The sequence below is a fragment of the Phalangium opilio genome, unplaced genomic scaffold (assembly GCF_054372755.1).
Source record: "Phalangium opilio isolate 3A_F unplaced genomic scaffold, DU_Popi_V2 ptg000024l_1, whole genome shotgun sequence".
Classification (NCBI taxonomy): domain Eukaryota; kingdom Metazoa; phylum Arthropoda; class Arachnida; order Opiliones; family Phalangiidae; genus Phalangium; species Phalangium opilio.
The window spans coordinates 1,068,275-1,091,676 of record NW_028324155.1 but is presented as its reverse complement, the minus strand read 5'-3'; the positions used below and the strand labels follow the sequence as shown (position 1 = coordinate 1,091,676).

General features: G+C 37.2%; 1 protein-coding gene across 10 annotated transcripts in view; it reads right to left on the bottom strand.

Moving 5' to 3' along the window:
- The window catches only part of Rbp6 (RNA-binding protein 6), a 210,885-nt gene that overhangs the window by 16,065 nt on the left and 171,418 nt on the right, over nt 1-23,402 (bottom strand). For 6 of the 10 annotated variants that reach the window (XR_016382578.1, XR_016382579.1, XM_089867656.1 and 3 more), the window contains 4 exons: nt 6,856-6,937; nt 6,101-6,189; nt 4,382-4,414; nt 3,844-3,915 (listed from right to left, as the gene is read on the bottom strand). Coding sequence is in view for 8 of the 10 variants with exons in the window: in XM_089867656.1 (XP_089723782.1) it covers nt 3,844-3,915; nt 4,382-4,414; nt 6,101-6,189; nt 6,856-6,937 (276 nt within the window). In the remaining 2 variants the exon portion in view is untranslated. Of the gene's footprint in view, nt 1-3,843; nt 3,916-4,381; nt 4,415-6,100; nt 6,190-6,854; nt 6,938-23,402 lie in introns of all 10 variants that reach the window. The other 4 variants (XM_089867658.1, XM_089867664.1, XM_089867659.1 and 1 more) reach the window with 3 other exon arrangements.

The following is a 23,402-nucleotide window of genomic DNA, read 5'->3' as shown; positions in this document are numbered from 1 at the left end:
TGTAATTTGGCACAAATGAGTTGCGCAATGGCGATACCATCGCTTAATTACCGAGTTATTGTTTTTGTTTTGCGAATTAATAATATCGATTTGGTTTTGATTTCCAAATAATTTTTAGTCGACGCGGAATTTCTACATACTGCTGAAGAAACCGTGGAAATTATTAAATGAAACAAAGCTTTAACAGAAATGGTTTTGATATTAATTGATCTACATTAACTATTTAACTAACTAATTAATTAGCGTAATTATCTAAATCTACACCCGGTTATAATAAATTATAAATGAAACAAACTGGATGATTTTTATCCGTATAATAATTGGAAAAAAAAATAAGAAAAAAAATATTAAACAAACATGTTTTTCTTTACTTAGAAAACTAAAATTAAAACTAGTAACTTATATAATAAAGTTTGTGGTTCGATTTCCCCTGATTATATTGACTAATTAACAATCTAAAAAAAATAATTACTAACAATAGAAACGATTAATTATAATGGTAAAATTCGATGGCTCGGATTTTAAGTGTATTTTGTGATATTTTGATTCGGGACTTTTATATTATGATATTTGTTTGTTTGTATATATTCGGCTTCGGTCGAAGGTCCCCGTACGATCAGGCATTATTTTCATCTGCCGTCCTTACCGCAAATGTTTGTAAGAAGCACCGCTGTAAACAACGAAAAGAATAAATGGTCTGAAAATGAAACGTCTTCCCTTAATTACACATCGCGGGGCCAATTTTATAATTAAGACTGAAGAAAAGAATTAAATTTAAAAATTAATTATGATTCTTACAGATCCTCAAATGAGCTTTAAAATTATCCTAAATTCGTCAAAATCGAACGGTAACTAAGAATATTATGAATTTTCGAAGAATCATTATTTTGTAATTCGATTTTGAAATATTTAGAATAGCTCGTTTAGATTTGTTAGAATCTATAATTAGTTTTTCTATAATCACGTACGCGATTTGAACGGGGCTATCTAATTTCATTAACGCGCCTACAATTAATTGTTTAATTAAATAAGCCTAACACTTAAGGAGCGTATATCAAATCCACTTATCCTTCAGCAGTACGAGTTTCAAAACACGAGGGAAAAAGAGGTTTAAAAAAAAATGAAAAAGATTAAAAATTTTAAAAGCAAAAATATTGGGCTTCTTGCTTAGCAAGTAAAATTTATTAAATTTTTTTTTCAATCAAAAAACATTGTTTTTAATTTAAATATATATAATATATTTTATTCCGTATGGAAATTTCTTTTCTTTTCTTTTTTTTTTTTCAATAAATATATCACTAATTTAAGCTGGTCGTTTGCAAAAATTTTGCTTTTCCATAATTAACCAAATTTTGTCATATAGATTTTAAAATCTTAAAAAAAAAACAATTTTGAAAAGAGAAAAAAGGTCAAGCGCACTTATTCTGTTGATATTAAGGTATTTAAAATATTTAAAAAAATTGAGTATGTCCAAAATAGAAGACATAATTGTTCCACAACTGCCACGATTTTTTTTTGTTTTTTTTTCAAAAGAAAATTAAAAAAAAAAAAAAAAAAAGGCAGGAAAAAAAACGGTTCATTTCGGTGTCTGTTTTTAATCTCTCCTTTGAAAAAAATCGGAGAAAATTGGCGCGAACCCTTTTCTTTTAGTAGACTGTTTTTGATTTTACAGTGGCTATGCTTAGTTGTTCCTTTTTCTTATTACCCTGTATCTTTTGTTTTTAAATCCAGTGTTACCGTGTCGCCATTTTGGATTAGTTAATAAAAAAAAAATTAAAAATATCGTAATTTGGTTCGTGCGTCGTAAAAATGGTCTTAGGAGCACGTCAGAATCCCCATTCCGCTCTCGCATACGACAGCGCAGGGCCACATATCTAAACAAAAAAAAAGTTGGACAATAGTTTTCCTTTCTCTCGTTTTTTTATTTATTTATTTATTAATTTTTCGACGATTTGTTTATTTATTTTTTGATCTACTAGCGCAAAAATATTCTCTACTAATAGGCCTATAAACTACTAAGGCTTTCCTTGTGTAACTAAAAGTAAACCAAGAGCTAAAAATTGTATTTCTATTTTGTTCATCATAAGGAGTGTGGTAAAGATTTTAATACGTAATTATTTTAAGTCGTTCAATTAGGCTTAGTACGCGTTTCAAATATTATGAAAAGCAAGCGTTATGGAGTCCCAAACTGGCCGGAAAACAGTGAACTCCTCCTAAGCCTAATTATTAAATTAAAACCACACTCATTCTGATTATAAATTGAATTAGAAATTTTATTTTTAGCTCAAAGTTTACCCCTTTTTTTTCTAAAAAAAAACGCGCGATTTCACCGACTAGAATCTACCCGTAAAATACTTAAACTACATTTATGTTTTTAAAAGGTTTTATGTCCGAAAAAAACCCTCTATCAGGTCTAAAAATGCTATTAAAAATATCTACACGTATAGAAAATATTCCAAGGCAGTTTTGTTATTTTCTCGTTCATCACCGGTGTATAATACTCCTAAACTCTAAATATTGATTGCTATAAAATATTATTGCTAACTATTACCTAATTATGGATGGATTTAGTTACGTATCTAATTGGTTTACCGCGAGCCGCAATGTCACAAAAAAATTAGGGTGCATCGTGTTAATTAAAGGGATTGTTTTTGGCACTGTTTTTCGAAAAAATAAAAATTTGTATATATAAATTAAAAAAAATCAGATCGGTTTTCCTTTGTTTTCTTTGCATATTTTCGAAATTGAGGAAAGAGAGGGGGCATCAAAAAATTAACGCGATTTTTAAACGATATTAACGATAAAAATTAACAATATTTACATAAAAATATCGTTTTTTGACGCAAAACGATGTCTTGGATAAAATATAATACAAAACTACCAACATAACGAATTCCGGGGAGAGCTTAATTGTTTTTGATGTTTTTGTTTTTGTCTTCAACGTAATTAAAAAAGTTCTACCCCGCAAAAGAATTAATTTTTAGTAAAAAATGTTCGAAGTTTGAGTTCGAGAGCTCGAATTAAACGAAGATTTAACTTCCAAATGATTCCCGTGGAAGATTTCTCGCGCGAATTGGGCCCATAGGAGAAAAATAATATTACAGAACGCGGTTTCCAAAAAAAAAAATTAATAATAAAAAAAAATGTTTTTTCCAGGAGAAAAAATTATTGGAAAATATTTCTTGATTGTTGTTTTGTTTTCTAAAGAAGGATTTTGATCTGTGTCGTTTGAACTCTAAATTTTAACCTTTGACGCCGAATTTGTGTTTTGTATTTACGTGGAAATATATACGCGCTGTTACGAACGGATAGGCGCACAAAATACGAAGGATAATGGATAGATTAAGGGATGTATCGCGAAAAATGACCGAGGCCCGTTTTTCTAAAACTCTGGGATTAACGACTCGTCATTTTCATTCCAAAAAGGGGAAGCGTACGTTTTAAGACGATGATATTATAAGAGATAGATAGTGATAGATTAAGAATAAAAAGCAAATATAGCGGCGTGTGATTAAATTGATTAAGAGATAGATTAGAGAGAGAGATTTTTAAGCGTGATTAACTTTTTTTTTGTTTGTAGGTTTTTTCGTTTCTGGTAAATATTTTCTCGTTAAAGGTTAAAAAGTGACTCAGAGACACAGGTCGCCGAGAGTGGGCCTGTTCGCCTTCTTAAGTAACATCCACGGGTAGACGCTAGTAGGAGGTAATAACGAACTTTCCCTTTGAGCGTCCCACAAAATGACGGGTGGCGCGCCGTTCAAATCTGCATGGCATGCAGGTTGTAGACATTCAAGTGCTCCAAAGGATATGGAATGCAGATCTGCTGCATGTTTAAGTTCATACCTGCGAATGGATAGCCGAAGCCCGGGTAGCCAGGATAGCCTCCACGACCGTAGCTGTACGCTGGGAATCCCGCTGCACCGCCGCCGTCACGTCACGTCGTACCAACCAATTCAGTCACAGTTCACGTCGTCGTCGTATCGATCCAGACGGTTCAAAGCGATCACGAAACGGTTCAGAGATTCGCGTCGATGAAAATATTTTCGAAGACACGGTCAAATATAAAGATGAAATTCAGATTAGTTCAAAATTAACTTTCGTATAGAATCCCATGCTCCTCCCAACCCAAGACTGGAAGATTCGCAATCACCGCATGCCATTCTTCCAGCTTTAATCATTTAAAACGCGAGTGATTCGTATAGTTTTCTATACCTTAAGCGTTAATAATAAAAAATAAAAAGAAAGCGAAAAACCAAAAAATTGTTTACAGCTCTAAAATATGGGATAAAGCGTATAAGAATTATGGTTACATTTCACGAACTACTAATGTTCTTTTCTTTCGATATTTACGAAATGGAAAATCGTAAGAAATGAAACTTACCGTCGGTTAGCGCTCCTAGTGGCCATACCAAATCTATAGTCGAATTGAGGATGGAAAAGAAAAGAAAAAAAATGTTCAATTTAAAATAGATTTTATAACGTGACTCGTAGGAATAGTTTCTAAATTGGCCTAAAAATCAATGATGTTACTAAATCTAAGGAATCAGGAGAAACTTTTAATTTTTTCCAGGCGAACGAACGTTCGATGGTAAAGCGAGTGGGGTTTAGGCTACTATTTTAAAGTATTTTCAAAGAAACTTCTGCCATAAAATAAGACCGACCGAGGCTTAGAAATTTGTCATTTTGATTTTACGATGATAAACGATCGAAAGAAAATTAAAAGAACCAAAGTCCCCATCAATATTCGTATATAGTATATGGAACAGGGATTTTTTTCTTCTCCTTTCATCCCATTGCTTGCAAAGGTACAGCGAAATTACGAAGTTTCTGGAAATTTTTCGTTTTGTCGAATGTTGTACCTATAGGTAGTTTGGGTTAGGAGACGTAGGATTAATGACCAAAAAGCTTACGATTCCATTAGCAAAAGGCAGTTTGCTTCTTTTCCAACTCTCTATTCCCCCGAACTATAGTAGACTTACTAAGTTTCCTAAGGCTTTCTTTTCCCCGCGTCTTATTTCCAGGTGTTGTCAGAAGAATCGTAATGTTCTTCTCTCTCCGCGAAAAAGCCAGTGTGTACAAAAAAGGAGAACTATGGGGGCCAAACCCATATATTTCACTTTACCATCGAAGGATATAGGAATAATACAAAAAATGTAGAATTTTTTTGCCTTTTTTTTCTTATACTATATATAATATATATACTTTTTCTGGAAGATGATATTTTTAGCTTAAATATATATATTTTTTTACGTTTCGATAAATTTTCTTCTCTTTTCCAGAAGGTTTATATACATAGTTATATATACTTTATAGTTTTGTATAAGTTGTAGGAAATAAAATATAAAACTAATGGGTGAAAAACGGATCAGGAAAAGATGAAAGGTGCTTAATCCGAATACAGTTAATAACCAGTTTAAAATAAAAACGGAACATATATATTATTATATACTATACTTCCAACTATTATTCTTACTTGGAAATATATTATATTAAATGTTAATATACACTCGTGTATTAGTAAATGTTATTCCATTTTCAAAAACTGGTGGTAAATTTGGGAATATGGAAAATCGTGTTATCACGGACTAAGGAGTTTCCTGGTCAGAAGACCAGTGAATTTAAAGAGCGGAGAAGCCTTTTTCTAGACTTAGTAAATGTGAAACTCTTATTTCTTAATTATACCATTTATAATAAATTCAAAGTCCGAGTGTTAATGTCGATTTTCCAAGAGTTGTTCGAAGGTAGAGTGAAAAACGAAAAATCATGGAAGATAATACTTAGTTTTCAGACACGAAGGATTGATATAATTTACACCAAGAGACCGACCAAGTAGCCTGGTCTCCTGATGTAAAAGGTATCAATTCTCTTAGTCTGAAAACTATGTATTAAAAGTCTATTTATCGTTTTCTGTTGACGATTTCTTATTTATTTACAATTTATTTTAATTCATTTTCACTCTACCAATAAATGTTCTACGGTTACTATTAGGATATATAAATAGGTAGAAAAGGTTGGTATATATAGATCAATAGGAAATATATAGAGAGAGAGATAGAGAAAGACTAAGAATTAAGTTGCCACCACTAAAAACCAAACATGCCATAAATGTCTTGCCCTGCACCTCTGGCTCGTGCTGTATTGTTTGGCATCATGACTTCTTTGGGCTGAGCCTTTTTGCATTCCACCTGCCACATGGGGGGAAAGAGAAAAAGAAAAGGCACAAAATAAAGATGACGCGGATGCTACGCGACAAACGCTACATTTAGGCCTACGCTAAGGGGAGGGGCAAGGGCAAGGGGGGAGAAACTAAGCTGACGCGCACTCATTGTACGCTATACGACCACTCGCGACTGCTGGATTATCTCGCCAGGGCTTACGGAGACTGACGGCGACCATAATAATCCTTCCGACCTTTCCATACAGTACTTAGTCAACGAAAAAAACCTCTACAAAAGAGCCTAAATCGCCAAGGATTACCGATAAGAATGCTTCAAATATATATTATTTACCGAGGGAATACTAGTATTTTTTTTTCTTGTAAACAATAAGTACACCGGTACTACTAAAACCCGAAACTAGAGCACGATTAATTTCAGAAAATTCATAAAGATAGTAACGATTTTAACCGAACCTCAATAAAATTTAAATATAAATATTTTATGCTATAAACGAGACCCTAGTACGCGTTACTAACAACGTATTCCTACGACCGTCTGTATAGCTCTTCGTTGATGCTAAGAAAAAAGCTTCCATTTAGAGGTAATCCCGATTAATTCGCGATATGTTCAAAACTAAGGTTTTAAAAACTAACGGAAAAAATTATTGGTTAAATACACCTCGCGTATAATACTTACCATTTTATTATTGATTTCGTGGAAGTGGATTTCACATACTTTATCTACAACGTCTTCATTTTCAAACGTTACAAAACCAAACCCTGAAAAACATAGAAAAAAAGGTCGATATTTAGTTATTTTTTCTTTTTTTAAAATAGTAATAAGAAAATCATTTTTCATCGGTCGAATTTTTTGGAAGGAGGTCGACATAAATATCTATTAAGTTTTTATCCGGGATACATTTTCCTCCCTTGACTAGAATTAAATCGATTCTTAATCGATTAGAGATGAGGGAAAGTTACTAAAAATTGACGTAAAATTTTTAAGAAGAAAGTAAGAAAATAAGAGAAAGAGTTTTCTGGAACTTTGAGACACGCGGAAGAAATAGGCGGGGGAAATGGAAAGAATCGAAGCTAGCAAGCCTATAGTACCGATAAATCTTTGGCTCGAGCAAATACTTAATCTCGCGTCTATTAACTTAAAGCCGGAGCAAAAACGATAAATATTGTTTGACATTTAGATTCCGAAGAAAGTTTTCTTCTTAAAGGATGAAGAAGAAGTAAAAACTGTAGAGAAATCGAAGGAAAATGTTCCCTACTGGGGTTGTAGGGAGAGATGGAAAGAGAGTCGGGGGAGCTGTTACCGAAAAAGAATCGTCGCCATCAGAATTTCGGCATCAGCATCTAAAGTCCGAAGAAGCTAGGAGAAGGAAGGGGGTGTAATAAATGGGGCTACGCAAAAGTGTCAACGGCAGAAAATTTTAAGAAAGAGAAAAATCGGAAGAAGAAAGTGCCGTCCGTTTTCAAGCCCACTCCCCATGCAAGGCGCTCTATCACCTCTTCTGTCTAGTAATCAATCAAGATTCGGACCATCTTTCCGATACAGACAACGATCAATAACTTCTCGGCTAACTAGGTTTCAGTCCCCTTCTTCCGCGTGATAGGACATGATAAGGAAAAAAAGTCTTGACATTTTCGACTGACCCAGATAATATTTTAATCACCATAATGAAATTTACAATTTGGATAAAGTGGAAATCTCAATTTTTAGAGCCAACCATACTTACTATAATAAGTTACGAACTACTTTCTGAAACTTTCATGTCCATAGAGTGTTATCAGTGTTGGATTATATTGTTAAGCTACGTTCACAAGATTTCAAATCGTGCAGAATTAACTAATGAACGCAATATTTAACTTTTAAGAAACTGTTTATTTTTAGGAGCGAACTGCATGGGTGTCCCTAATATTTTAATTCCACCGAAGGAAGCATATACATTATCCTTCGATCATCGTCTTGTCAATTAGACCTCTCTCTATTTGTTACGCGTAACATATCTATCGAAAAATATATTGATTCAGTATAGACTATAGAAGATCGTCCACGGGTAAATAATACTTTGCTAGGCCTAATCAAAGGTTGGATGGGAACTAGAAAAGAGATGGAAGACTTAAGAAGGAAGGAGTCTGTGTGTGTACGCGAGAAGAGGGAGAGGCGGCTTTCGAGTTCCGTCACAATGGGTGATGGATTAGGACGGATAAGAGTGACGCCTCGGGTCTAATGACGGGCCCCACGGTTTTTGGATGGCAACGCCTAATCCTCGATATCCCCGTACTAAGGTACCAAACTAGTATACCTACATGTGGGACATGGGACTATACCCATGGTGGAATATAGAAAGAACTCTACTCTTCTTGGGTCGAAGGAAGAATGAAAACTGGCGCGAGAATTACGGTCAGCTTTCCACGGACGAATAGAAGCTTGGCGTATTGAGTATATAATATAGGATTCGGACTTCAGCCTATCCTATCGATGGGCGCATCGCTTCCAGCATTTTAAACCTTTTATTCCCAACTAGGCACCTTTTCCTTCTGAGAAAAGCGGCTGGAGCTGACTTTTACGTTTAACGTTGCATCCGCTGCCGTAGAAACCGTATCGAAAACACAGCGATGACGGATCCAAAGGATCTCGTAACTTTGTAGCGCTGACTAAAGCGAGATTTAGCTCGTATTCTCGCTTCTTGGTTAAACTGTCGCGGTGGATCAAAGACGAAGGTGGGGTATTATATATAGATGGTCGGTATACTGTCACAATTAACCGTCTGACTTGGGCTGGATCGGTAAAGACTAGGAAGGCCACCCGGCGCGCTTCCAATTAGTTGGCGGAAGACGACTGGGATGTTGAGCTGTATGGGAGGAAGTGGAGAAGCTAGGATGAAAGGAACGGATAGTTGTTCCTCCCAGGGATGTATGGTGAAAGAGAGTGGTGGTGGTGGTTGGCTGGCAAGCGGGCATCATCTATGATATCGCCGATAGCAATAAGAAACCGAAGCAATTCAGAGTGTTTGATGAACTCTTTTACTTATAGCATTCGTGACTCGTCCTACGGATGTATGTCGCTTGTTATTAAGGTCTCGGGTCTACTTGGTCGACTCGGAAACGAATAACGAATGGACTCGGATAAATGACCAAGGCTTAACATCGATATTTAGGATTTGACAAGGAAAAGGCGTACTAAAGCCTCGTACCATCTACTAGCAATAATATTCAGGCTAGGTTTAACACTAATACTCATATTTGAATTATTTATCTACAAAACTAGGCCTAGTTCCGCCTTTTCTAACTGTAAAATCGAGTTATATTTACACGGACAGATAATCAAGTACTTTAAAGTTCAGTAGAAGATGATTATACTACTGTACAACACTTCCTCTTTAGACATCGTCGCTTCCTATTCTTTAAGTAATCAGCGTATTAAGTCTGGCCTTTTCTCCGGCTAAAGAAATCACTTTTCTCGAGACTCGAATACAAATTGAGTATAAAGGGGTAAGGTGTTAAAGCGAGATATAGCCAAGAACCGGGGGATGAGGGAATTGGCAAAGTAAAACGAAAAGAGAGCTAGAGCTATAGGATAGGGCAACGGGGGAAATGAAGTTAACTAATTAGTACTTTTAAAGCGCGGTCCTGCGTTTCTTTTGAAAAGAAAAAGAGCCGCGTTCGCTGCACGTCGAGAAACGAGCTTCCCGCTGATTCCAATAGATTGGCCTTTTAAAAGGAAAAATCTCCGCCCGCTACGTTAATTATTCAAATTTTTTGAAGTCTTAAAAAAATTAGAAAGGAAAAGGAAAACAAGAAATCTTTGAAAATTTAACGATAAAACGTGCTCTAAATATAAGAGATAACATTTTTTTAATTATCGATAAGTTGTTTTATTAGATAAAGTGCAAAACTATTTTGAAAAGTATTTAATGGCAATAAAAATCAAAATCCTTAAATTAAAAAATTCTGAATACCATTTTTAAATTGACCCTTTATATTTATGAAACTAAAAACCCAGGCAAAAAAGTCTTCATCACTGATTTATTAAAATACAATCAATTTAACATCTAATTTTCTAAGAAAAAACCACTCCTAATAAACCTTTAGACAAGTCCCTAGCGAGTTTTCTCAAATTAAGGATTTTTCTATCGGGTCCCTGACTAAGCAATAGTCGAAGAATAAGAGTCAGCGTAAATTAGAATGGCACTCTAAACCCTATACAACATAGAACCTAAAACGAAATTGGAGAAGTCGAGCGAGAGACGATGATAGAGCTTTCTTTTAGTCAAGGGATAAAGGTTATTGGAAAAAGAGAAAGTACCCAAACGAGGCTTAGCGACTCTAAATATCAGTCGACGTGAGCCACCAGCCAGGAAGGTGACGTTGGAAAATTAGAGGAAACGGGTGGGGAGGGGGGAGTGGGATGATGTGGAAGGGGATGCGGTTAATGAAATCTCTTCCTCGTCGAGTTTTAATGAGCTAATTGAAACGAAACTGAACACGGACGCTCCGGAAATCAACGGTTAATGTCGTTGACGTTGAAACCCATCCCTCTCTTTCTCTTACTCTTACTCTCAATCTTCTCCTCTTCTACGCCGCGTGCGTGTCCAAAGTCCCAGCTAAGCCTAAACCCTAGTATCAAGAATGGGGCCTCCCGCGGGATCGAGACGCGACTAAAGTTAGCGTTTCTCATAGATTTAGTAACCGCAAAACTATCTGGTCTGTGGTTTCGCGAATAGAGGGATAGGCTCTCTGACCGCGTCTCATACAGCACGTTCTCCGTTTCTAACAAGGTTATCGTCATCTTTACCAGTTTAGCTTAAAGACTAAGGGAAATCTAAACCTCTCGTAAGACGAAGGAGGCTTCCTCGGTCTTAACGAAATACGTTTACTTAGAGCCCTCCTCTCTTATACCAACCCGACCGGGATCGGGACGTAAGCCTCGTTTAATTAAGACCTAGCTCGTTAACGGCGGTTTTGACCGTTCATCGGGAGTTTTAGGAGAAACTCCGAAAGCGCTTCAACTTTTGGGAAGGCGCGCGTACCCGACCATCTCCTCCTCCCCGTGGAGGCAATAATTTGGTTATGACTTTTTCGGTGGCGGCGACGCGCTCCTTTTCGAGACAATGAGATAATGCGCGGATTTATGGCCCCTCTTCGATAAAGATGAGGAAGAGGGGGCAGTTTTGGGGTCGCGTACTTCAAGGGAACGGGGAAGAAGGAAAATATAATTACCAGCCTTTATTTTAATAGAACGATATCGTTTCGAATGTCATCTTGTTGAAGTTGATACGTCAAGGAGCCCGGAAGGGAATTAAGTAGAGGGGTTTGTGACGCGGCCTGGGGCGGGAGGGGTTGTTACCTCCTCACCGCATATTTTAATCGCGTTACCATTACGTATATACAATATTAACAAGAACCCATACAGGACCCGAGGACGTAAATTCATAGATAGAATTGGGCTGTCCAAACATTTCCGGTTCTTGAAGTATCGCTGTCATACTGGCAAACACGTAACGACCCAATGCAAAAGAATGAGCTCATGGAAACCTTATATAGCTATTATATAGCTATTTGTACATTGTCGGGTCTATTACGGGTTCCTAATAATATCAAGCAGAATGGTGTCGCCACCGCAACATAGGGATATTCTCTCATTGTTAACAAATAGGTCAGTCGAACTTAATTTAGCAGATTCATCGAAAAGAATCGCGAATTCAAAACAAACATCCTATAACCCCTCTTATCTGACGTTGCCGAAGACTGATCGAGCCTTCCAATTCGATTCTTCTTGATACGTGTGCTCAGTTACGAAAAACAAAAAAGTGGGAGGACAGCTTAGGAAAAGAAGGAAAAGAATTTCTCCAATTGGATAAAGACGTAATTATTTTAATCGACTTCTTATAAATGATACGACCGGGACCAAAAGGGCGGAATAAGAACGAAGACGGATTTATAATAATCATTGATGGAAGAAACCCAGAAAGAAACATCAATTCGAATCTGAGCAATGGCCGTAAATACTAGTACTTTCGACGGTTCGTTCGTTCAACTTACCGAACCCAATGAAATTACTTTCGGAGGAATGGAAAAAAGCCTATGGGTTAGAGAAAGAGAGCTTCGTAGACACGGACTCAAAAAGTTTAACGGATTGAAGGAGAGATACAGAGTGCTTTTGGGAAGAAATTCAGGCATATTCCCTTAAGAGATAGCCTCGCGAGTCAGATAGTGATGGCATACGGGGTCTAAGACTAGTCCGTATTTCTTTAACAAGCGTCGCGAAGGACTATAAGGTTAACGGGGCGAGGTGGATTTGTTATAGGGTGCGGCGTCGCGGAGACTCCTTTAAGCCTACGTCATACATCACCAGGTTTTTATCAGGGAAAAACTCGCAAAGTTTCCCACCCATAAACCGTCCTTTTTTGACTCGCAAATCCGAGCTGATCTAGAGCCCATCCTGGTCCTGGCCTTTCCGAGATGAAAAACTTTCCACTCTTTTCCACCTAACAAACCTAAAATATGACGTCATTATACCTTTAAGGCTCCGCACCCAGTCGCCCACTAACATTTCCGTAACCTATTTGATGGGCGGTGAGCAAAGAGTGTATGTACCATGCACATTGTACCAGACAAAAAAGAAAAAGAGAAAAAAAAGCTAAAAAAGAGGAAATACCAATATCGATGATTGACGCCGATGCGAGTAGACAAGGCTTAAGGGAATCTTTCGAGTAGAACAAGAGTATATACGAATCAGAATGGTAGAGTGGTAGAAGGAACGGACGTAGCCCGCATTTTTAAAGGGTCTTTCAAAATAGTCTTTGTTTTCTTCCATAAAATCACCGCGCGGTAAATCGAAATAAGAAATTCGCTTTTTTCCATCGCGTATTGGAAAAACAACTCGGAGAAAAGAAAGAAACAAGGCGTACCGCGCGTGATAGACGGACGTTACTTTCTCCTACCATGCCCTAATAATAAGAGAACGTGTCTGAGGAATTGGATCGAAATATTTGTCATTTGTCAGCCTCGTTCACCGCGACGCTGAAAGTAGAAGCCTGACTGACAAGCCACGTACGTTACCCTAAGCCTTATCTGAAGAAATAACATAACCTGCCCGGTGTTTCGAGGAATTCTACTAAGGTAGGATGAAAGGAAACAACTTTGCATTCGGCGCAACACCACGAACGTCAGCTCCCAAGAAATGAGTTGAAACCCCCCACGCACGCCACTTTGTTTTAAATAGTCAGTCACTTTTTCTCATTTCGCGGTTACGATTTCCCCATTTTTGAGAACCCAATCAATTTCAAAAATAAGAAATAGTGGACTGAAACCGTAAACAACCTTATTTTGGAAGAAGAAAAAAAACCTTTATGATGACAAAAGTATGAGCTGAGATGTTGAGTAAAAAGTGGTAATAAATTTTAAAAATTTTATTTTCTCCATCTAGCTTTCCTTTATAAACTATAATACTTTATACCATTTGGGTCCCAAGATAGCGAGCGAGACTAGCGTTAAAAATAATATCCAGCTCTTCTTAACTCTTTCTTCCGAGGCTAAAAATACCTGAGAAACTTTATTGAGCTTTGTATTATACCTATATTTGTCTCAACGCAAAGAACTCTTCCCTTTCTCTCTCTCTCTCTCTCTCTCTCTCTCTACTTTTTCTCCTAATATTGAATGATTCTCCCATAATCTAGAAACTGTTTTTCGAGAGAAAAAAATCCTCTTTGGTAGCGAAGGAAAAAAAATAGAAAATACAAAAAAATTCAGTTCTCAATCTTCAAACCCCCCCCTTCCCCCAGTTTTTTAAGATGAGAAGCAAAAGAGGGGAGGCAAGGAGAATCAATATAAAAAAGGAAGAAAAAGAGGGGAGTAGAAACGACTGACATGAAGGATTACTGCAAAAGAGAGAGGAGAGGAACCACCACCACCACCATCACGCGCGTGGACTTGGAAGTTGAAGAAGAGAAATAAAATGGAGGATCGTATATATTACTATAAAACCTATAAACTGTACTTGTATATTATACATTATCTTCCTTTCCTTCATCCCTCCCTCCCTCCCCTTTTGCCAAAGGGAAAGAAAAAAGAAAAACACTGTTTGGTTTGACAGCGCAATTACTCCGAAGCAAAATTCTGACGGCAGTTGGAGAAGGAGTAAAAGAGAGCTAGCTAGCTAGGCCTAACACTCGGATATGTATCACGGAGGCTAACGCGATTCCTAAGCCTAACATAACAGTACGATACGATATAAGAAGGGGGGGGGCGGAAGGAGGTTTATAACAAAGCTTCTCTTTCGGCCCTTAGGTGAATAATGATAGGGCCAGTAAGTCAGTTGATTTTTCTCTTTTCTTGTTTTTCACCGTGTATAGTGACTGACCTATTCTCGATCTGAAGTCCTATACCCCATCTCTTCTCGTGTTCCGTTACAAAACGGGAGTGCGACAAACGCTGGAAATGATACCACCCTCTAAGATACGGCCCAGCAAAACTCAATACTAAGCTTGGTATAAAATAAACTAGTTCTTCTTGGGTTGGGATCTAGTATACCTGCAGGGTTGGACTGTGTTTATCCCTATGGGTGTATTAGGATGACTTGGTTCAATAGGGATAGGTGCATATAGGAAAAAACAATATATAGGGTCTGTTCCAATAGACTAAAACGAAAATACGTTGATTTATGTATCCAAAGTTCGAAACGGATGGCGAAAGCTGGCCAGGAGGTTTTATACTTTTTTAAGTTCAAAATGTGCAAGGAACTAAACTGAATAAGGCCATGTAAGAGAATGGATGCGAAAAGGCTTAAAAGGGATTTGAATTCAGCCATTCAAACCTTTAACTCTATTCGACTTTACCTAGTGGATGAAATACGTAGCGAAAGAAGTACGTTTACCATAATATTTCATGCTGCTATATACGTATTATATATTATATATAAATAGAAAAATGGCTGAAATGGAAAATCTCATTTCAACGAAATAGATTTTATTTCATTCCTTTTTTATTTTTGCTTTCTCTCTCTCTCTTTCATAAAACCAATAATACCAATTTCATTTTGTGTTCGGAACGGATTTAAGATATAATTTTTGCTAGGAATGCGGCAGGGACGAGTATATTCCATTCAAGGTATTTGAGTTACTTCCTACAAAGGCGGAAGATGTAAATTTTCTATCACAGCGTAACTTCCACGCATTTTTTCATTTCCTACGTTGATTGAAATAAATTGAAAGTATACTGTAGCCAACCGACTTTCTAGACGGTCATTTCAAGCTAAGCCTAATAGATTATAAAGATCGTCGAGCGTGAATAGTGACCGTGTGATGATAAAAGAAAACGCGCGGACATCGTTCGGTCGTTGGGTAGTGGCGGCGGCAGCGATAAAGGCGGACACGACTCATTAAGAAACGAATCTTTCTCTCTCGCTCTCCTTCTCTAATCTTTGAGGCCGCGTTCGACGGAAGTTTCCGAAACGTATTACTTCCGTAAAGAAAACCGTGGTAAGAAAGGAAAGAGAGGATGGTATACATACTAGCTCTCTTTTCTCCTTGGTTCGTTCAGGGGAAGAAAATAAATGCGAGACGGGAAAGGGTGAAACAGCGAGGAACCATGGCCAACCCATCCCAAAGTCATCACTGGGTGTTTGGGGGTTTTCCCCCAGCCAGATCATAGGAACCAAGTCTCTTTTAGGATTCAGGATGAAGGGAGGAAGTGAGAAGGAGAAGGATGAAAAAAATCCTGTGTTTCACGTGTTAAACAAGCCAATGAAGGAGGGAGGATGTGGAGAAAGATGTGTTGTTTTTTCTTTCTTTCTATTTCGTCATCAAGAAATAACCCCCCCCCCAAAAGAGGAACAAAGCCAACCAGGTTCCAATCATCTCAGTACAGACTGTTTGGTCTAAAGTTAAGGAAATGAATAAGGAAATATTAAAAGCCTTGATACGTCTGGTGTAGAAAATGTATTTAGTAAATCTTTGCCGCTCTAAAGTTTTGGGCTTTGATTATGGAATAAACATGCTATTAAAAATGCAGACTACAACTTAAACTGTATTTTGTACAGACTATGGAACAATCAATAGCTTAAATGGCATAAGAAATCGATTCCCGAATCCAATAACTTTCTCGTAACGAACCCAAATCATTCTTCATTCCCCAAAACGTTTGCAGTCCGCGCACTTTTTGCTATATAAAAAGTCATCCAGTTAGAAGAATTCTATTCGAAACGAGGCAACGAACGCTACGCTAATATGCAAATTTGGGGATCAGAAAGAAATTTCTTCTTTACCTTAATAAAGAGGAAGCAGGTATATAGCAATTTTGACGTAGAAGTGGAATTTTTTTTTATCTTACGATCGGATTATGGACCGGAGAAGATCGTGTTTTATAGGATTATCGAAGAAATGAGAAAAAGTGAGATGGTGGGATAATAAGGAACGGTCGATAAAGAAACGAGGTAATACGTCAAGCCCTTCATTTTAGTCTTAAAAAAAAAAGCAACGAAGAAAACTTGTAACCTGAAGGTAATTCTCTCTTGAAACGCTTACATCATAAATATCTTATTTATCCTTTTTTTTTGTCACAACAACGATTTTCTTTTTGAAACAAGAGCGTTTTGGGAATTATACACTCACTCACGACATACACACTACGTAATCAGCAACAGCGTTTTCTCCTTTAGGGTATGTTTAGTCATTTCAGAAACGAATATTTTGAAAGAAGAGTGTAAGAGTGTATACTGGAAGAAAAGAGGAGAAAAATGCTAATTTGGTAGCGAGCCACCAAAAGACGTCACGCAGTTCCTTAATTTGACGACACAATTGGGACTTTGAACTAAAACCCAGCGTGTTTACCCCCGAATAATGAATATAAACGATAAGAGAAATTAGCTAGTGTTAAGTAAAGCGGAGAAAGTTCAAGTCGTAAAAATTATGTTTTAAAATAAATTTCTAAGATTAAAAGAAACCCCCAAGGGATTTAAGATATTTTTCTTGTAAGGTTTGGAATCGTTCAATCTACGAGAAATCTATAGTACATTTCTCCAAGTTAATTAAAGTAGATTAGGCTATAAGATAGGTCAACATTATCTTTTTTTTCGTTATGTACAATTACAGACACTATAAACTACCCAATGACGGTTAGAGAAGTATTTTTCTATTTATTCTTCCTTCCCTAATTCCCTTGAAAAATAAAAAATAATTGATTTAGAAACAAGAGAATTAAGACTTTGTAAAAATAATAAAAAAAAAGAGTGCTAGAGTACAGAAGGAAGGTGGTGGGGGTTTGGGGTCGGAAGATGTTTCCTTCACGCCTACTTATAAAAAAGCTATTTATTCTTAAAGAGAAGCGAAGATGGAAGCGAAGGCGGCAACTAATGAAATTACTGTCATTCTTACAGAGAGTAAAACTAAAAGAGACTAGCTATTTGTGGACTTTATTAACGCTATCTTCCGAGACTTTTGGCTGTTGTCTTAAGCATTGCCCCTTCCCACCCCCACCCTTCTTTCTCTCGAAACCTTACCCTTTTCTTAGCTCTCTTTTTTTTACTACATCGAAAAAAATGGGCAAAAGGCTAAAAGGAGAAGCCAAGAGCGCGAGATATAAGACGACAGTATACCACCACCATCACCACCACTACCACCGCGATCTTCCCAAAACGATTTCTACTTCTAAAGAGCAAAAAAATTGAGGGAAGCTACGACGTACTTTGAACGTTGTATTAGCAGTTTTATACTCTATCCTCTCTTTCTCTCTCTCCCTTACGGCCTTCACCCCTGCACCTCCTTTGAAAATTCCCTGGCCTGGTTTGCGATTAATTGCGACCGTTTTACTCGAATGCTTCTCCACTACTATATACATCCACATCCACTTTCTTATCTCATTCTTTCCTTCCCATCCTCTAATTTTTTTTACGCGGCAAACAGAGAACAGAGAAGAGTAGCCTAGGTTCTGAGAACGTATCAGACCATTTTTGTAAAGGGAACGACCAAGAATTCGACAATTTAGAATTTGGCAAAGAGTTGACTGGATGGAGAAAATGGCAGGGACAGTGATAAAAACTTTTTAACGCGAAAGGTTAAGGTTCTTTAATAACGGTACCCCGCGGAAATGACTTAACATTTCGAGGAACAAAATATGTTACACGTCTCTTGAAAAATTCCAATTACGAGACATTTCGGGTGACTTCATTTAAAGGCTATATGCCTATGCGAGATTTACATATTTTCCTTTCCTTTAACCGACTTTGCGATTCGTATAAATATCATTTTAATATATCTGTCAAATTAGCGAAAAATCAAAGAGTATGTAAGTTCAAAATTAGAATTATAAACCGAAATATGTTCGACTTCTACGTCTTCAATTAATTTTAAATGCGTTACCGATCATTAAACAGTTTTACAGGGTGGTTTACCCGGAATGCACCATAGCACCTTATCTAAAACACGCTGTAGATACGGAAAACAATGACCCTTGCGAAGCGTAAAAAAACTAAAAATAGGAACAGAAATTCTGACAAACAAGAACCGTCCGAAATGATGCGATTTAGTTTCCCTTCAAACTTCTGTTTAAACCAAGGCTTCGCAAACACAACAATGACGGGTCAAATATATATATATATACACTCGAAATAGGTAATCTAATAAAGGCCAAGTATCTGAAAGCACGAACTGACTGAATTTCTTTATATTCTACACATTGGGTGTGTATTCTCCAGGGTATTACCATAAAAACAATGCCTTTTCTTTAAATGGAATACAAGATTTACGTTAAAACTAGGCAGAGATTTTGTTGCGGCAGGTGTTCGACTCGGAATCAGAGGGTGGGAGAGAGTAAGAGAGTGAGTCTAGAGTTCAAAAGATCAAGGGAAAACTAACTTACACAATTTCCTATCATCTACCGTGACTTGCCAAGTTTCGGTATAGCACCCTCTCAAGCAGTTTAAAAGCTAAGAAATCAACTGGTTAAGTAAAAATGCACCTGCTATTTTTAATATCCTTCAACAAAGCAAAGGGGGATGGTATGGTAAACCTGGGAGATATACTTTAGCTCATTTTCGGGGAGTTATCGCGTTCCAAATTGACAACCTCGAGAAGGTAAAGGGGCACGTTTGTTTAATCCGTGATCGAACGGATAGCTACTTGAGAACAAGAGTCAAGTAACTTTTCAGACTTTATTTAAATAGAAAAGAATTTCAAGATGCATGGGTTTTCGGAACACAAGGAGGTACACTTCAACTCGGAATATTAAGTTTATTTTCTATTCATATATTATTAGATCGTCTTTTTTAAAATACTTGAGCGTGACTTGATTCCAATATTGATCGATGAGCTTTGAACCATATACGATATATATATATCGAAATCTATGATTTAATTCATAATCTTTTCACCAAGAAAGACCAAGTCTTAGATACCAAAATTATTCACCCTTATACATAGCTTACAGACTAGGAGGATTCATACCATTTACACAAGGAGGCCAGGCTTCAGGTGTGAATGGTATGAATTCTCATTGTCTGTAAACTATGTATATTAATTAGTTCTTTCTATCAGGGCCAAAACGGAGCATATTTAAATGAAATTAACCAAATTTTGCTGACCACTGTTTGCACTTTAAATAATAAACACAGTTATTTTAAAAAATAACCATAAACCAAGTTACGTTGTTTTCATTCTCAAATACTGGTTCATACATTAATAATTTAAAATATTAAAATAACGAGGTAGCTCCTTACATTCAGAAACGCACCTGCGTATAAGCAAACTTTAAGTTTACATTATGGGAAAAATGGGCGTATTTTCGCGACGAAGCGAATTAATTTATCAAAATCATTACGAACCATATGGACTAGGTTTAGCGTGCGTTCAGTTAAATATACACGAGCTCATCTCAAGCGTACATCACGTAACATACTGTATACTTGAAAGAATTTAATTCAAATCAGAAGCCGAAGGATCCGGGCCGTACCGGATCCCTAGGGACGTTTAACTTACATCCCATCGTCTTTAGAAGTTTGAAAGCCCCTTTTAAACGTAAAAATGGCCCCAAGGCGTGTATAACTCTCTCGTTTAAGATCAGTTTAGAAATTTCATACGAGCTCGTAAACGTATATATTTATAACTTGACGTTGATATTCGCAGAATTTCGCTATTATAGCCCCCTTAAGCGGAAGATATTATAACGCGAATCTGAAGACTAGGGGCAGCTGTCAAAGCTACGCTGACGCAAACTTATCCACGAAACGCGCAATCTGAAGATTTTCCCCGCCTTCTTTTTCTGTCTATCTGTAGGGCCCAATACCGAAACAAGGAGACCACTGTTCAGGTCCGTGTCAAAAATTTTGGCGCGGAAAAAAAATCTGGCGAATATCTAGGCCTAACGGGTATAAGATAGGAATGGAGAGAGATAGATAGAAGGCCCAAAAACTGCAAAAATGATGACTCTGCAAAATTCCAATCTCTTGTTTCGCGCCATTTTTGTCGGTTAGTCGCGGCGCGAGACAGGGATAGCGGATTGCTCGATCGGAAAACGCGCCATAGTCGTCAAAAATTCGCTGGCCTCTACGATAGCTTAAGAGTGGATGAGAAAGAAGGGGAATGGGGCGCGGACCAATAACTGCGGAATGCCGCGCTTGTGCTATAACCGTATACCGTCCCGAAAATCACGAGGAACTAAAGGGGAGTGATTGGGGAATCCTCTCCCCAAGAAAAGAAGATGAGGATGAGAAAACTGTGCACAGACTCCGAAAGAGAATGGAAGAAGAAGCTGGGCGAAAGGGATAGAGGGAAGTCGCCATTATAACTACCCCCTACACATCGTTCCATTCTTAGCCTTATTCACAATGACGCGTACGTCCCATCGTCCTAAATATCGGACGGAGAACGAGCGCGGGTAGTTTTCTCCTTTCTTCCTTCCATCTTCCCTTTTCCTCCTCCTAGCCCTTCCTTTACCGAAAAACGAAAAGGAATTCCTTAAATCTGGTGCCAAGATTGCGGTCATAAAAATAACGTGTCAATAAAGGAAGACAGCTAGCTGCCTTAGTATAGGAGGCAGAAATTCCCCCTACGCGTTCCGACTTGAATGTCGAAGGACACCACCTTCACCCCTACTCCAAGCGGCGGGACCTACGACTAACACTTAAAATCATCAGACATTCTTCGATTAAGAATTCTAAGCATTCGTTCTCCTTTTCTTTTAACGAGTCTAACGACGATTTAATACTATGGGTATAAAAGGAAAGAAAGGAATTGAAAAACGTGTCTTGAACGGGGTAACTTACATTCGAGAAAGTTTTAAAAAGGGGCGTCCTAGCTTGCGGTGCTCAACCGACTTAAGAACTATAAAAAAGATTCGTATTTATATGCAAATGATTTCGCAGGGACTTTATTTCCAGGTATAATAACTTGGAGAGTATAAATAACGCGGATTAAACAGACTAGGCCTAAGGAAGTGAGTGAGATAAAAGAAATCCAAGAGAATAAGCCCAACTATAGAGGAAGAGACATCTGGAACCAGTAAAAACTTCTCTACCAATTGCATCTTGGAAACTACTTAAGTTATAATGAAAATTTCTCCTCAGCGTAACCGGGAGATATTTGCTAACCTCATTTCCTTTCTTGTCTTCCTGATTCTCTAAACCATTAAAAATACCAGTACAGCCACGAAATTATTCAATTACCTCGCAAATGTTTGGCTGAAAGATAAAACACCTTCGTAATGCTAGAGACTTACAGCTCGAGCTAGTTCAAGAACGACAAGCGAAAATTAACTACATTCGGTTAATTTTGCAGACCATCTTCCTATTTAGTCTGTACTAAGCCTTTGACAGCGCCCCACCAGGCGTCGCTTTACGAGAATCTATGATCTACGTCACTTCATGACAAGCTCCAGTTTGTAACCAGTGACAAACTTATGGAACATAAACCAACGTCTTTCGCAGAGGCAATATTCATGATAGAATTATGGATATTCGGGCACTAGAGTAGTGGGTTTTGTCTTAAGAAAATGAACCCAAATATTAAACCTGGCCATTAGAACGACAATTTATATAGTATTTCGGATGAATGACTAAAGAAAATTCGGCTCTCCTTCTCGATAGAGAAATAAAATTCAATTAAAAAACCCTTTCTTTACGACAGACGAGGTCAAAACGAAGGAGAAAAAATTGTACCCTTAAGGCGGGCCTACTTCTTGAAAACTTTCAAAGATAATTATTAAGAATGAGGGATTGTAATGATGACTTTGATGGGTAAGGTATAACAAGAATAACTCTAAAAAATACTTCCTAGAAGGTTTCGCCCATAGGAGTGGCCTGTCTTTTTTTATAAGCACGGTGAATTTTTTTCTTATCCCCGAGGCTTAACGGAGGGACGTGTTGGCCGGCTTGTATTTAATGATAATCAGTAAAGGTTAGCTATTAAGATAATAGGGTTAAATCCATTATGGTTTTACGAGAAAAAAAAGTGCCTTCATATTTTTACGTTTTCATCTCGTAGGTAGAAAATTTGGCTTATGTCATTAAGCTTATTATGGACGTTGTTTAAAATTAGCGCCGCTACCCAAATAACGCAATATTTCATTAAATTAAGTAAATAACGCGATTAAAATGTATCATTTTCCGTTATTTTTATGTATGGTGCAAGGCTTAATGGTTTTATTACGAAAATACCGGGGTTAGGGGTGTAATATATTTTCTACAAGCTCCTGTAAAAACGTTTTCGTTTCTGGACGCCAGTGTTCGTGAAGAAGCACGATTACGGGCCTACGTTTTATTTAATCTTTCCATCAAAATATTTCATTTCCACTTTTCAAATATAAAGAACTATTTAGTAACTTTTCTCATCAGAATTTTCTATATATAATTAAATCCCTGATTGTGTCGTTAATAACGTATTTAAATACTCCAATGATATTTCGACAGAATCAGCTAGGTTAAATTGTCGACTTAAACAAATCTTGGAGCTGAGATAAGGGGTTGGCTGGATAGCTTTGTACTTGCCGACGTGTTCTAACTTTACTAGATTCTCAAATTAAAACTAATATTTCTCGTAGCAACAAACAACTTTAGAGGTTTAAAATGTGATTTAAAGGATATTAGAATCGCATTTTCCAATATATAACGAATTCCGTTCCCTCTCCGAGCTAAATTACTCGTTGTCGCAAAGGCGCAATCAACTTTGCTTTCCTAAATATTTTGAGAGAATGTACAAGAGGGCGAGTAAAGTCAATGTTTACAGTGGATAAGCCAAGGCTTAAG